Below are 15,118 nucleotides of genomic sequence, written 5' to 3' on the forward strand. Positions count from 1 at the left end.
CATGGACATGAAGTGTAGGTGAGAGAGAAACTTTTGATACCTCCCTGCCACAAATTGAGAGGGGGTGAAAGTCACATCCTAGCCTCATGGAGGGCTAGATTTTTGTGTGTGCATTTTTTATGAAACAGAAAGGAAGAACCATGGGGTGATGGGAACATGTACAGAATTTTGCATATGTAGAGTCATGGAAGGAATGAGTCCTATGATATGTTTTGCTATAGAATAATTATATTCATATTCCTGTCCTAGAAACAATATGAAATTGAGTGTTCAAAGGGAAAGTTAAATGGGAGGTATAGTTCCAAAATGGACCTTCAGGGGAAGCTAGCTGGCTGTTGTTCTCTCATCTCACAGTCTGGCAGCACGCTTCTGGGAAATACAACAGGAGTGAACTGCATGGGATAAGGAAGATGTGGCCAATGCCATCCTGGGAGACTTCCCCTCTTTTGGCTAAACTGTTGAACAATCTAAAGGCGGTTCAATACAAAGTGAGGTTTGGAAGATCTCTGTACAGAAAGGAAAGCCTTGCCTAGGCAAGTTAAGGAACAGCTTCAGTCACATTGCAATAATGTTCTGCTTGCTAATCTTAAGGGAGTGTTTCTGTATCAGACAAATTTTCCATCCATTCAGAGTCCAATATATTATTGGACTGTTACACCCCATCACATGGTATACGGTAATTGCTATTCTGTTATACATTGATGGCTGACGTTTTAGTCTTTGAATTGCATTAGACTTCCTAGTTTAATGAAAGTGATAGAACAGAAACACTAAGCATTGGCAATTGATCTGTTGCAATTTTATTATTGCTGGATAAGGTTTGGCTTGTATCCTTTTGTTGCAGAACTGTAGGCAAAGTCAGTGAGTTAACAATAAATCAGGATTAAGAAGGATGTGAACTTTAATACACTGATTCAATTAATTCTGTCCTATTGCTCTTCAGAAACGGAAGCAATAGCTCTTCTATCTGAGCCCTCATGTTGGTATCCTTCCCCATCTATCTGAATTTGGGCCTAATTTGTATTTTGTTCAGTTGTGTTTGGTATTTATACACCTCTGAACTTAACTTGAATGTAACCCCTAACAGGAGGGGAGAAGTTGAAAAGAAAAGTATTGCTGGTCAGGAATTTTTTGACAAAATGGTGCTGGTAGTTGTTGGAAAATACTGAATCATCAAAAATGAAACATCATGGGAAAAGGCCAGTTTTGACAAATTTATTGTTTTGAATATTGCTTGGAAAAAGTTTTGAAAATGTCAGAATGTCCCACTTTGACTTTTTCAAAATTCAGAATTCCATTTTTTCATCTGAAACTACTTTTCTGTTAGAAATGTAAGCTAATTATAGTAAAGTTTTAAGGTCAAAACTGAAGGGAAACATTTCAGAAACAATTAAACATTGTTTTGTTTGACCTTAACCTAAATTTTTATTTTTGTTTGGATGGTCACTTTGCACAAATTTTCAAAATTTCAACGTTTCCAGACAAGAAACTTTCCAAATCTCAAATGTTCCTGGGATGGGAACACAATTTCCTGCCCAGCTCTAGAAATACATTCTTTGTTCTCATCTGGTTTCATATAGATTTTTCTCTCTGCTTCCATTCAGATAAGGCTCATATGGATATATCTAGCCTTTACTTTCATTTCTCATGCTCAAGACTTTTGGAGTGCCCCGATTATAGTATATGAACTTTATTAGTGATGCAGTGCTGTTATAGTAGAAAGCTAGAGAGACTTAACAGCCACTTCACCTGTGTCTGTTGCATGTATTTCTTTATTTCTCAAGCAATTCTCATGTTTGTCATAATAGCTCCTAAATCTTCTGACCCGAAACACAGAAAGCACACAGTCACCTAGTAAACATGCTAATAGGAAGTCCTCCAGTAAAAATTTTGTTTAGAATCCTCACCAGTATGTAAGGAAAAGGAAAGTTCCTTATCTTATCATTCTGTTGTATGGAATGGATTATCTTGTAAGATTCTCAGTCCTGGATCTTGCGCTTCTTGGCATTAAATAGGTGAAACTCCGCAGTCACAAACGTTTAGCTTTCTAAGAGCACCAGTAACCTGTTAAAACATGAAGCTTGGAGAATTCCTCCTGTCTTACCCGAGGGAACACAAGATCCAAGGAGTGATTATCTTGCCCAGCTGGTATCTTTAGAGAATCTTTCTTCCTTCTCTGTGTGCCACAAACAGTGTAGAGTTGTTTGATTTTGCTGTTTAAAGTAAACCTTTTGCTCTCCAAGTAACCATTGGGTCCATATTTATACCTTTTAATATCTAGTCCTCCATAAAATCCAAACACATTATAGCAGAATATTTCTCCGAAATTTCCCACTCTCTTTAGCTTTGTCTACTAATGTATTAGTGGATAAATGCTAATGTCAGAGCTGACCATGGGTCCACTGTTCATTCATAATGCTCATCTCAGCTATTAGGTATTATTAATACTGTGTGGGACTTCAGGATTTGTTCCAAGTACTAGAAGCTGTCTAAGTGTAAGGAGCTCAAAGATGACACAGCAAAAGCAACATTTATTGACTCTAATTATTGAGACTTCTTTCTTTGGCTTGGAAATAAAATTAAAAGTAAACCCATCCAATACTACAGTAAGTTTTAAAACAACATAAATGTTTGGCTTTATCCAATACACAGAATAAGAGTTGAGGCAACCTTCACCATATCTGACATTTTTGATAGGTTAATGCACCTATTGCATTGTTGTCTAAAGTGGAATTGGTTTTTTTTACAGTAGAAGTTAAAATAACTAACTAGCACTGCTAGTGGCTTTTCATTCATAGATCTGAAAGTGATTAAAAAAGAAAGGTAAGCATTATTATCAAACTGTTAGGGAAGCCCTAAAAACATGCATAGCATTATCTTGTTCATAAATGGACACCTATTCTAAGTCCAAAATCAGAATTTTATCCATAACCAATTTAGGTTAGAAATGACACATTGTGAATTATCATACATGTACAGTACATTGGTAAATTTCCTAGTTGATTACAATGTGCAGATGGTTTAAACAATATAATTAAACTATACACCTGTTTGAAGCCAGCCTACATTACAAGTTTGTAATGGGCCTGACTCACCATTGCTTTGCACCTTAAGTAGTCTTTCTTGTGAAGTGCACACAAACCAGAACCACAGCATTTTTTACATCAACTTTCTATCCATCTATCCTAGGTTCTGATATGATGCCCATTACTGTACTGTCTGAGCATCTCAGGATGTAGTTATTCTCACAGCGCCCCACTTAAATAATTAGCACTTTTTTCTGCAGGAGAACTAAGTGACTTGTCTAAGGTCAAGGATGAGAAAGTGGCCAGGAATTAGAGCACTAGCCTAGGATATGGGGGACTCAATTTCAATTCTGTGCTCTGCTTCAGACTTTCTTTGCGACTTTGGGCAAGTCAGTTAACATCTCTGTGTCTCAGTTCTCCAGCCTTAAAATGGGGATAATAGTACTTCCATAGAGAACAGGGGTGTTGTGAGTATAAATACACTGCGAGGCACTCAGATACTAAGGCAATGATGCACATGTAAGTACCTATGATAGATTACAGTGGGAACCTGTGGAGGAGCAGGAAATTGAAACCAACCTTCTCACTTCTTTGCACAGATGTAAATGACTGCACAAGGTGCAGAGCACTCGAAAAATCAAAGTCCTTACAGAGAAACTGCATTTTATCCTTTCTTATTGTTTTTCTGCAACTGAAGATTAGTTGAATAAGCTTTAGGCTAGACACAGAGGCCATCTTGTGGTAGAATGTAGGTGGTAGCACAGAATGCTTGTAATTTGGAAGTAGAGTTAAAGTTCTCTCACAATAGTTTCATGATTATGATTACAATTTATATTTGTATTAATGTAGCACGTAGGAGCCCTTGTCATGGACCATCCCATTATGCGAGTTTCAGCTATGTATTTTGATGGTATCTGAACTAAAGTTGCTGCAGAATAAGTAACTATAGAAAGTACTCAAAATAATTGCTTTTAATTGACAACAAACGTGTTAGCAGAGTAAGTGACAAAAATACAAGAGAGCTAGATTCAATTGCTACTGACAAAATGATTGGCCCCACTTAAATGTAATCTGGTTTTAGTGGGCTTTTTTTCTTTTAAAGAAAATGAGTGTATATTTTTGCACTTATGTCTCACAGAATGGACCAAATTAATTCTTGTGCTGTTTCTAAATTGCTTTAAAAAAGTGTGTTCTTCAGGCTGAATCTGTCAATCAATAGATGAATTAAATAGTATTCAGACTGTTTGTCTTACTCAGATTGTAAAGCTGTAGTTTTCTTACATGTGATAGCTACTTCAGGATATTCTAATAACATGAGCTTGCCCACTGTTTAGAATTTCTTTTAATTTAGGATATTATTTTCCAAGATTTATTTTGAATTTGAAGAACGTGGTGGGTTTTTTTGTTTTTTTTTTAATCAAGTTGGAAAATAATTATAACTAGAACAACAAGGCTGCACAAATGGACTGTATTTTAAAGACTACTTCCATATATGCTGTGTGTGTGTAAGTACAATTGATAGTTGTGTTTGTAAATATCAAATATCAGTATCTTCCTTCCAGCAGCCTCTGATTCACTGTGGCTTCCCAGCTATCATGAGCCTTGAGCCACTAATGCAAATGGCACATTTTACCCCTTAAACAGGTTTGTGGCATACCAGATGGATAGCAATATATTAGTGATTAGGTCCTACACACTGTCACTTAATGTGATGCAAGAACAAAGTAATTCAAATACAGCAGTAATGTATGGCAATTGATATGCAATATTAGGGATGCCTTGGTCATGACTCCATTTTAAAGCTGAGAGGAATTTTACATAATAGTTTAGAGAGGAGATGAATAAGAAGTGATACAGAGTAAATGAATAAGGAATATTATACAAATGTCAATCAGGCATTTCTATTTACCTCTTCCCATAACATAAGAACACAGGACACTGAATGAAATTACAAGGCAATAAATTTAAAATTGAGAAAAAGAAATTTTCTCCAGATTTCAGTATTTATCTGTGGAACTCATTGCTATCGATATAGCACTGAGACAAAGGATTTAATTGTATCCAGAAGAGGCTTAGGCATTCTTATGAACAATAAGAGTATAATTGGCAGTTACACTCACAAGGATAAAGTATTCATAGGGAATATCCCTTTATGTGCCAGAGATGACCACTAGCTGCTTGAGTTTAGAAGATGCTTCCCCTATTAGTGCCTTATAATAATTGTCTATTATGGTCTATTAAGAATTTGGTACTGACCAACATTAGAGCTAGGATACTGGACTAGGTCACCCATTGGGCTGATGAAATATGGTAATTCCTGTGCCCCTATAATATGGGGCCATATTGGTAAACACCAGATTCTACTACAATCAGTGGAGCCCTATGTGTATATCCAAAAGCTGAATGTAATTCTTGGTATCTGTCTTTTCAGCAACTTGTTTGATTTTATTGAGGAACGTTAGCTGTTATTAGGCAAGGGGAAGAACATAAAGAAGTCATTGCAGACAACTTGTGCTATCATGAAGAGTGTGAAAATTTACTGAAGAGTTAAAGAACACCCAGCGGCCTGACTGGTCTTTTTTCCCCTGTTTGCCAATTCATTGCACTGGAATGTGTTACCTAGGGAGGTGGTGGAATCTCCTTCCTTGGAGGTTTTTACGGCCCGGCTTGACAAAGCCCTGACTGGGATGATTTAGTTGGGAATTGGTCCTGCTTTGAGCAGGGGGTTGGACTAGGTGACCTCCTGAGGTCCCTTCCAACCCTGATATTCTATGATCATTGTAAAAATTTAAAAGCATTTATCAAGCTAAAGCAAATATCACTTGGAAATTCTGACTACTTGTGCAGTCACATGCAGGAAAAACAATCAAATTTCCCAAGGTGAAAACATATGGATATCAGTCTTTCAGTTGTCCATCTCAAACCAGTGCTTTTGCCAAGTGAATGCTTTATTCTCCCACTTGAACCTGAGCTCTTCTGAAAGATCGCTTCTGCCACTCTTACGAAGATAACGAGATAGGAGTCGCTGTTTATCAGCTGATCTTGGAAGATTCTTTTTCCAGAAGCAAAGAAGCTCATATATCTGATGCGTTAGATTATCAGGGCACTTCAGTCTAACAAGCTGAAGAGCACTCCGACGGATAGGCAGGTGCAAAGAGAGCAATGATGCATTATCTTCTGAGAGCTCCTCTGCGAGCCAGTACAGCAAGTTATCCCACAGGGCCTCTGTTAGTCAGAATGTAAATGCTTAAAGGTGTTATTTAGACTTTTTAAAATAATATTACAAATATATTTTAAAAGATCTATAAAATCATTTATTCCTGATGCCTTCTCCTAGACAAATATTTAATTTTTAAAAAAGATCTCCAAAGCTGAACATACTGTAGACTACAGGTGAAATCCTGTTCCTATTGAGGTCAAAGGGAGTTTTGCCATTGACTTAAGAAGAGTTAGAATTTTACTGACTAAGCCTGTAATTTTGCACTCTGGTACAAACTTGGATTACTAATTTCCCTGACTCAGTAACGATCATTTATACTTAAATTGTGTAGAGGAAATCAGCAATAAAATGCAGCAGCTCAAATATTTTCTACAACAGACCAGGGAAGAGAACAGACCTTCAACCCTCAGCTCCTGAGGGCTGAGGGAGGGCAGGAACTTCCTTGACAACCACTGCCTGAAGGTTCCTCCCAGAGGGCCATGTCACTGGAAGATGCAGGCCGCTGCAGAGGTGGAGCAACCAGCAGCAGCAGACCCCAGTGGCGAGAGGGCTGCCACACCATGCCCAGCCACGAGGAGGCACCAGTAATGAGCTGACCCTTTCACAGGACTATATAAGCTATTCGTTTCCCTGGTAAAGTTTCTCAGTAACCATTTTTTTTCCATTTCATTTAATATAATTTTAAATATATTTACATTCTTCTGACCTGAATATGAAAGGGTCAGTTTAATAAATGAAAATATTGGAAACAACTAGATTAGTGTAACTTAATAAAATCAACTTTAACCATCTAGTGCAAAAAATAGCTCTTACCTGATGAATCTGTAGCAATTCTTTTTGTGCTTTGTGGCCGGTTGATTAATTTTTCATGCTACCAAAGAAAAAGTATTTAGGGAGGGAGAATGAACAAATCTGCCAGGGGAGGGGGATATGAGGATGGAAAACAGTAAATCAGCATTTCAAGTTGAGTGCTGCTTATGCCATTAACACATACTGGGCCAGATTCAAAGCTACTGTAAATCAGCATACTCCAATTGAAATCATTGAAGCTATGTCTCTTGCCCCACTGACAATGGGCCCACTGTATTTGACGGTATGTCTACACTGCAATCATAGGGTGTGTTTTGGAGCTTGTGTGAACATGCCCAATTTAACTTTAATCTAGTTAGCTTGGACACCAGAGGTGAAAGTGTGGCACCATGGGCTACAACACTGGCTAGCTACTCAAGTAATTATCCAGGGTTCTCAGTAGGCCTCAGGGCTCTGGTACTCACATTATTTAGATCAGTGGTTCTCAAACTGTGGGTTGGAACCCCAAAGTGGGTCGTGACACCATTTTAATGGGGTTGCCAGGGCTGGCTTTAGACTTTCTGGGGCCCAGGGCCGAAGCCGAAGCCTCTCCGCCTGGAGTTGAAGCGGAAGCCTGAGGGCTTCAGCCCTGGGTGGCAGGGCACAGGTTACAGGACCCCTGCCTGGAGCTGAAACCCTTGGGATTCAGCTTTGAACCCCCCCACTCCCTGACAGGAGGCTTAGACTTTGCGCCTCCCTCTCACCACTCCCTCCGACCTGGGGCAGTGGGACTTGGAGGAGGGGGGGGAGCTTAGGCTTCAGCCCTCCTCCTGGGGTCATGTAGTAATTTTTGTTGTTAGAACAGGGTCATGGTTCAATGAAGTTTGAGAACCCCTGATCTAGATTAAAGCTATTTCAGGTATTTATAAAGGATACCCAAGATATATAAGTTGCTGCATTTGTGCAGATGTGCACAGTAGCAGATGTTCTAAGATAAATAGCAATGTGAATCGTGTGTATATGACCTCTATTGTGAAGGGGTGTGCGTGTGTGTGTATATAAAGGAATGGAGTCTAATTTCAGATACTGAAAGAAATGTGCCTGTGCACCCATGTGCACTTGGTATAGGTTGAACTTCTCTAATCCAGCACTCTCTGGTCCAGCAACATCCATGGTCCGGCATAGGCACTCACTCTGTGGGTGCTCCGGAGCTGGAGCAGCCATGGGGAAAAATTAGTGGGTGCGGATCATCCATCGGCACCAAGCTCACCGCTCTGCCCCCCTCCTCTTGCGCGCTGGTGGCCCTGCGCTTACCACCTGCTCCCCCTCCCTCCCAGTGCTTCCGGAGAGCTGCGAACAGCTGATTCACGGTGTTCAAGCTCTGGGAGGGAAGGGGAGGATCTGGGGCCGGCGGCTGGGACCCCAGATGTGGGGCCACACTGGGTGCAAAGCCTGGGGGTGGTGCAGCACCCCCCACACCCTTATTTCCTGTGCCTATGGAGACCTGCTGACACTCTGCATTGACCTCCCGTGGTTCAGCAAATTCTCTGGTTTGGCACCAGTCACCTCCTGAGGGTGCTGGACTAGAGAGGTTCAACCTGTACAAGCAAGTGCAAGTATCACTGTTTTCAAAGACGATAATGATACCTAGCACACACCTAGAAATTGTTGGCTTATTAATTTCATAGCACAAGCTTTAGGAAGGGAACACTCCAATAATAAAGTTTTGTGGGTTTCACTGTAAAATGTGTGAAACTTCTCAGATGTATAGATTAATAAATAATGCCACCTTTGCAGCTACACTTACTCTTTTATTGTATGGTGCAACCTGTAATCTTAATACCTTAAAAATATCATTATAAGCAACGGTCTGTATTCTCAATGATAAAGTGCAGTACTTTTTCCTACTGCCCTTGATTCACTGAGTTGGGGCACAGAGCCAAAGTTTTGCCTGTTTTATTCCCCTTTCCTTGCTTCCTGTCTACCTGCTCAGGATGGGGGAATTACAGGTATGTAGCCCCTGCTCTTACCTCCCTCTCTAGCTGCAATATGGGGACTACTAACATGGGGCTGTGTGACTATGGCTATATTGGACTTGGTGACCGTCTGACCTTACATCAACAACAACCTTTTGAAAAGAGTGACTTCAAATGTTGTTAAAAAATTGGAAAGAAGGAACTGAGGTCCATGGGTATAAAGCGGGGATCGGCAACCTTTGGCATGCGGCGGCCAGCACATCCCTCGGCCCACGCTGCTTCCCGCAGCCCTCATTGGCCTGGAGCTGCAAACCGCGTCCAGTGGGAGCTGCGATCGGCCGAACCTGCGGATGCAGCAGGTAAACAAACCAGCCCTGCCTGCCAGGGTGCTTACTCTGGTGAGCCACGTGCCAAAAGTTGCCGATCCCTGGTATAGAGTTATGAATTCTAAAGGCCACCACAACCGTGAGTTCCCTATTCACCTCAATTCTGAGGCTGATTGCTAGCAGTCCAGACGGTAGGGATCCTAATGTGGATTTTGTGCATGGCAGTGCAAAGTCCAACCAATCTTGTATGCATCTGAGGGCCTAATTCATCATTGTAACACACAAGTTTTACAGCAATGCAACTCCCTTGCAGTCAGTGGAGTTGTCCCAATATAAAATGATCATAAAGTGCTAGAAAAATAAAGTATTAAATGGGATGAGAATCTCTTCCAGAGAGGGGCACTGTTCTTCTTTCAATACCACAATGGTCTTGTCTTTCTTTTTGTCTTGCTTAAATAGGCAGTTATATTTAAACATGGATTTTCATTTGCTAATGGGGATTTAGAGCCTCAAACTTCTGAAAAAGGTTTCCAACAGATAGTAATTGTAGATGAACTCAATTGCCTATAGGTTGACTTTAATCTGAACCACTTTATACTCCTCTGTTTAAAAAAAAAAGTGAAAATGATGTATATTAATAATGTAATATGTATTATATCTAAAAAATTTAAATCTGCCTTAAAAGACTAAAATCTATGATGAAACATCAAATTCACCCAGGCTGTAACTCACACTGTCAACTAGAATATTTGGAGCCAAAAGTCAGTGAAGTACTAGAATAGTCATAAACGGTTTTCTAGCCTAGAAGTCCATTCAATTAGCAAAAGCAGCTGCTTTTCTGAAGCATAGGATCACATGCTGTTTCACTGTGAGACAGCCATTAGGGATAAAACTGTAGCAGAATAGAAATTTGACAATGCTTGAAGATATTGCTACAATACGTACATGGAAATCACTCTGATAGCCTTTCCATTTATTCAGTAATATAAAATTACAAAAGGTTGTCAGTTGGACCTCTGACACACAACCAGGCTGTACTAGCATCTAAAGCAGTAGAAGCAGAACAGGGAAAAAGGGGGTCGAGTGAATCACCTCTTGGAATCACTTGATTGATTTCTTCTCTTTACTCCACCCTTTTCCCCATGCAATTAGTCCTGATTTATACCAGTAGACATGAGTTCAGAAACAGGCCTATTGTTTTCTCTTTGGGTTAAAAGGAAAAAGTTGAGGTAGATATGACGGGGTACACCTGGCCTTTGAGGCCCCCACTGGAGGCCCCATGGTCCTACCACTCCCTGCCCTAGGAAAGGAGCAGTGAAGGTGGATCCGCCAGGCCTGCCTAGAAAGGCTTCACAGAAGCAGCAAATCAGAGCCCAGCTGGCTCAGATAGAAGGAACTGTAAAGCCTGCCCAGGTCAGTTCCTGGGCAGGTGTGTGCTTGTTAGCTCACTAATTGCTGGTCACAGGAGCTCAAAAGGAGAACCAGTAGATGGGTTCTGGTGATATTTGCATTCAGTGAGGAGGAAGAGGCTTTGAGAACTTCAGCGCTGAGGTAAAGGTGAAGAGAAAGAGGCTACGTGGGGGAAAAGGCCCAGAGTATAGCAGCAGATAACTGAAGGAAGCAGTATGTGGCTGCTGTGAGAAGGGTCCCTGGGCTGGGACCCAGCATTATGATTGGGCCCAGGTCCCCCCACCATCTGCAGGGCAGTGGCCTAAGCCCTGAGAAGGGGACAAGTCACCTTTAGAAGCTCAAGCAAAGAACTGGAATTAGAGGGCCCAGAAACCTGGCTGAACATTCTGGTGAAGGCTGTTAGGTTGTTGGATTGCCCTACCCTGGAAGGGGATCATCCATTTTAGACTCCGGCTTGTCTGGAGGGCTGAGTTACTGAAGGCCTGCCTAGTGAGGTCAACAACCTACAGAGGTGCCTGGGGCAGGAGAGCTTGCAGCATCACATCCAGCTGACAGGAGGTACCCATGAGAGGCGAGTTTCCATGTCACAGTAAGCAACAAAATCCTTAAATGCAGTTAAAACTAGGTAGATCCATCACTGGGTAGTGCTGCTGAAGACCATTGTGATAATCTGTGATATTGCAGCACATGAAAATATAAATGTGAGAAGAATGGTCATGGCTTGGACAACTTCATTATTTTTTAGAAACCCATTTTTTCAGGAGTTTTATATTGAAAAATAATAAATGTAAGAAAAATATGAATACAGCACTAGAAAGGTAGCCAGTTTGCAGTCCAAACTTAAGCAGAAGTTTGCAAACTAGCAGCAACTTCTTTCAATAATTTAACTTATTAAGGTCTAGGGTATGGCCAGTTCAGTGTCATTCTGTAAGGACACGTTCCTGGATTAGAGTTTTTGTTGTGTGGTGTGTGGTTGCTGGTGAGTATTTGCTTCAGTTTGGGGGGTTGTCTGTAAGCGAGGACTGACCTGTCTCCCAAGGTCTGAGAGAGTGAGGGATGGTCCTTCAAATCCTGAGTTGGTATGACAACCCCCCATCTCTTCATGTTCCCTCTCTCTCTCTCTGTGTGTGTGTGTGTGTGTGTGTGTGTGTAATCTTCCTACTGTATTTTCAACTCTATGCATCTGATGAAGTGGGTTATAGCCCACGAAAGCTTATGCCCAAATAAATTTGTTATTCTCTAAGGTGCCATAAGTAGTTCTTGTTCTTTTTGCTGATACAGACTAACACGGCTACCACTCTGAAACAATATTTAAAGTAAATTCAGAGTTAGTGAAAGCAAAGTGGTAATTATTTACAATTCCAAATAGTAGTAATAGAGAAAAATACATGAACGGAGGGGCCAGATTCTCATTTCATTTACACTAGTGCAATTCTGGGGTAACTACATCATAGTGGTGGATGTGAGATGTTTTAAGTGCTGTTAAACTTAACATCCTCTAGATGCCAGTGTCATGTCTACATTTGCCTTATGTGAAATATGCTGTGAGAAGAAAAAGTTAAAAGCCTGTGGTTAAAGAATAAGCAGTTATGGTATAGAAGGAATGCTCATTATTGTAAACTGGATATTTTTAGCTTAGATACACCTAGATCAGTGTAAGTATAGTTTGTTAAAATGACCATAACTCTTTTTTGTTGTAGTAGATTGCAGTGCATTTTATTTCTCTACCTGGAAGAGAATTGGCCCTTGATTATCCCAAAAGGCCAAAAGCCAGTGTTGTTACGAATGATCCTGGATCTCCGAGGCAAATTTAGCAGAATTTGGGGGATGGGTACACATTTGGCTTTAAGAATACATAAGCCCCTTCATTTTCAATTTAAACTGATTTTTACTGAAAAATTCTTGTTTTACAAAAAGTATTCATTTTTTTTCTGATTTTCACCCTACTTTAGTATCATTCAAATATATAAAAATATTTTTTTAGGAAAATGCTATACATTGTATGATATATGTATTACAATAATACATTAGTCTCTGTGTGTATGCAAAGCTGCCTGTTGAAGTAAGGCTATGTATTTGTCTAGAAGATACACACAGCAAACGGGCATGCACACAAGCTCTGAAGTGTGTGTCCATCTGAACATACTGATGAATCTCACATCCACCATGTACACATTTCAAGCTGTTAGATAATAATTTAAAGATTTGATACACTAAAATTGGCAGAAAAAAATCTATTAGAATATGTTTTAGAACACAAAGTATTTGAAAGTTTTAAAAACAAAAACAGGAGAAAAGGATGAAATTGAGTGTGTGCACTATAAATGGTGTGGCCAAATTATTAAATGCAAATATTGACAGGCTAATGGTTCTAAGCCTACTACAGTAAACTGTTTATTCAAATTAAACATTTTATTTGGAGATTAGAGACATATTTTCTTAAACTCAGAGGTGGCATTGTGTTTTGAGTTCTATTTTAGTTCCTCAGCAAACCACATTGATGAACAGAATTCAAAGCATTAATCTACTCAATACTTCTCCCCCGCCCCATCTTTCTATCCACCAAAATAAATCCTGATATTTACCCAGAAAAATTAATAGTTTTTTTGCACTGATTTCTCCTTGTGGTGTTTGTTTGTTTGTTTTTTTATTTGTGGTTGTAATAAACACTGATTAAATTTTCAGGAAAAAAATTAAATAAAATAAAAATTGAAAATGAAGGGCCCTAAGAATACAGGAAAAAATGCAGAGAAGTTTTATCTTAACCATCTGAAAGATTTATCATCCATTATATTAGGATGACTGACCACAACATGGTGTCAAGCTAATCCAAATATGACAAAAGCTTCAGGACAACCTTTTGGGAGATAGACTGGTACCTTTCATTATGACCGAAAGTAAGAGATGCACAAAAAGACTAACTATGGACACCATGTGTATATTATATATGAGAGTGTCACAACTTAAAAATTAGTTTTCCAAAGCTGCTTCTATCCTCTTCATAAAACGCAAGATGTTAGAAGCCCTTAGCAGGACAATATGAGGTGGTTTATTTGAAGGGATCCATGCTTAGTATGATGGTATTTAACTAAGTCTTATACAATGTGAACTAGCCAAGGGAAACGAGAAACCCTCTCCTGAACATCACTGCCTTCAAAGAAAAGAATGAGTTCCGTTCCTAAAGGCAGCAAGTTGAGTGAGCTCCAAATTCGATACAGCTGTGCCCAAGGAGTGAGGCTCTGATTCTGAAGTGCTGTTAAGGGATAGGATAAGTGACTTATTTTCCTGTCTGTCTTCTACAGATTGACTCTCCTTTTCACCAGCTCAGAGGGAAGAGGGTTTTTTTTTTTGTACTGAAAAGCTTACTAATTTTAATTGCTCTGCAAAACTGAATTCTTGTAAGATCAGGAACTATGGCTGGCGTAACTCTGCTCCCATTGAAGCTGGTGGGAACTGCATAGAGCTAATACTGAATGTTTCTGAAAATCTCATCCTAAAGCATAAGGAAGTGCAAAGTACTAATAACTTAAAACAACGTTCTGTATTGACTACTAGTGTGACTCTTGTTCCAAATCAACCAAAGAGGGAAGAAAGATGCATCTTGAAAGCAAAAATAAACTCCATGTACATAATGATGCTAAGGGCTTTAATACTTAATGCATGCTAAAAGGACAGCCCATTTTAGAGGGGCTATGACGACCGAAATAGTAGTCTACCAATAGACTGGGCTGTATTGTTATCCATATAACACCAATACCATTATCAATATGCCAGAGATGAACAGTTCAGAACAGAATGAGCACTGTATTTACTGTGCCTATGAGATTCATGGCTGTAAAACCACTGTACAGTATTAACATAAACCTCATACAACTGGGTAGAGAAGAAACAATGTGGCTTCAGAGTATCTGAAAAACAGAAGTGGGTTAACATATTCTGAAGAAACAATGCCATAGAAGTGTATTATATACTTACTGTAGTGTAGCAAGTGTGTAATATAGGCAGGAAGTTAATTGTGCATGGTGGGGGAAGTAACTGATTAAACTTCTTGATGAAATGACATAATTTTATTCTCTGCACAATAATGTGATAAGAGTCTTGTAACTGCTTCATTAAGTACATCAAACACTGTTGTATTAACATCACATGGAATTTGAAATTGCCTGCAGTAAGTTAGCAACATTGCTATTGTAATCACATTTGTAAGCCTCTGCATAGTAACACTATATGCTTATTGCAACTCTACCACCTCACTGTATCTTATTATTTGTTATGGCTACCTAGTGCATAATTATTACATTTTATCACTTACATCAGGGGTGGGTAAACGTTTTGGCCCGATGGCCACATCTGGGTATAGAAATTGTATGG

The 15,118-nt window shown here is 39.6% G+C and overlaps 1 protein-coding gene across 1 annotated transcript in view; it reads right to left on the reverse strand.

The window, feature by feature from the left end:
* Nucleotides 1–4,673: 4,673 nt before the first annotated feature.
* The window catches only part of DTHD1 (death domain containing 1), a 35,874-nt gene continuing 25,429 nt past the window's right edge, over nt 4,674–15,118 (reverse strand). The window contains exons 9-10 of the mRNA XM_034772220.1: nt 7,060–7,117; nt 4,674–6,251 (exon numbers count right to left, since the gene is read on the reverse strand). Coding sequence (XP_034628111.1) covers nt 5,932–6,251; nt 7,060–7,117 — 378 coding nt within the window. The 3' untranslated portion in view covers nt 4,674–5,931. The remainder of the gene's footprint in view (nt 6,252–7,059; nt 7,118–15,118) is intronic.

The sequence above is a fragment of the Trachemys scripta genome, chromosome 5 (genome assembly GCF_013100865.1).
Source record: "Trachemys scripta elegans isolate TJP31775 chromosome 5, CAS_Tse_1.0, whole genome shotgun sequence".
NCBI lineage: Eukaryota > Metazoa > Chordata > Testudines > Emydidae > Trachemys > Trachemys scripta.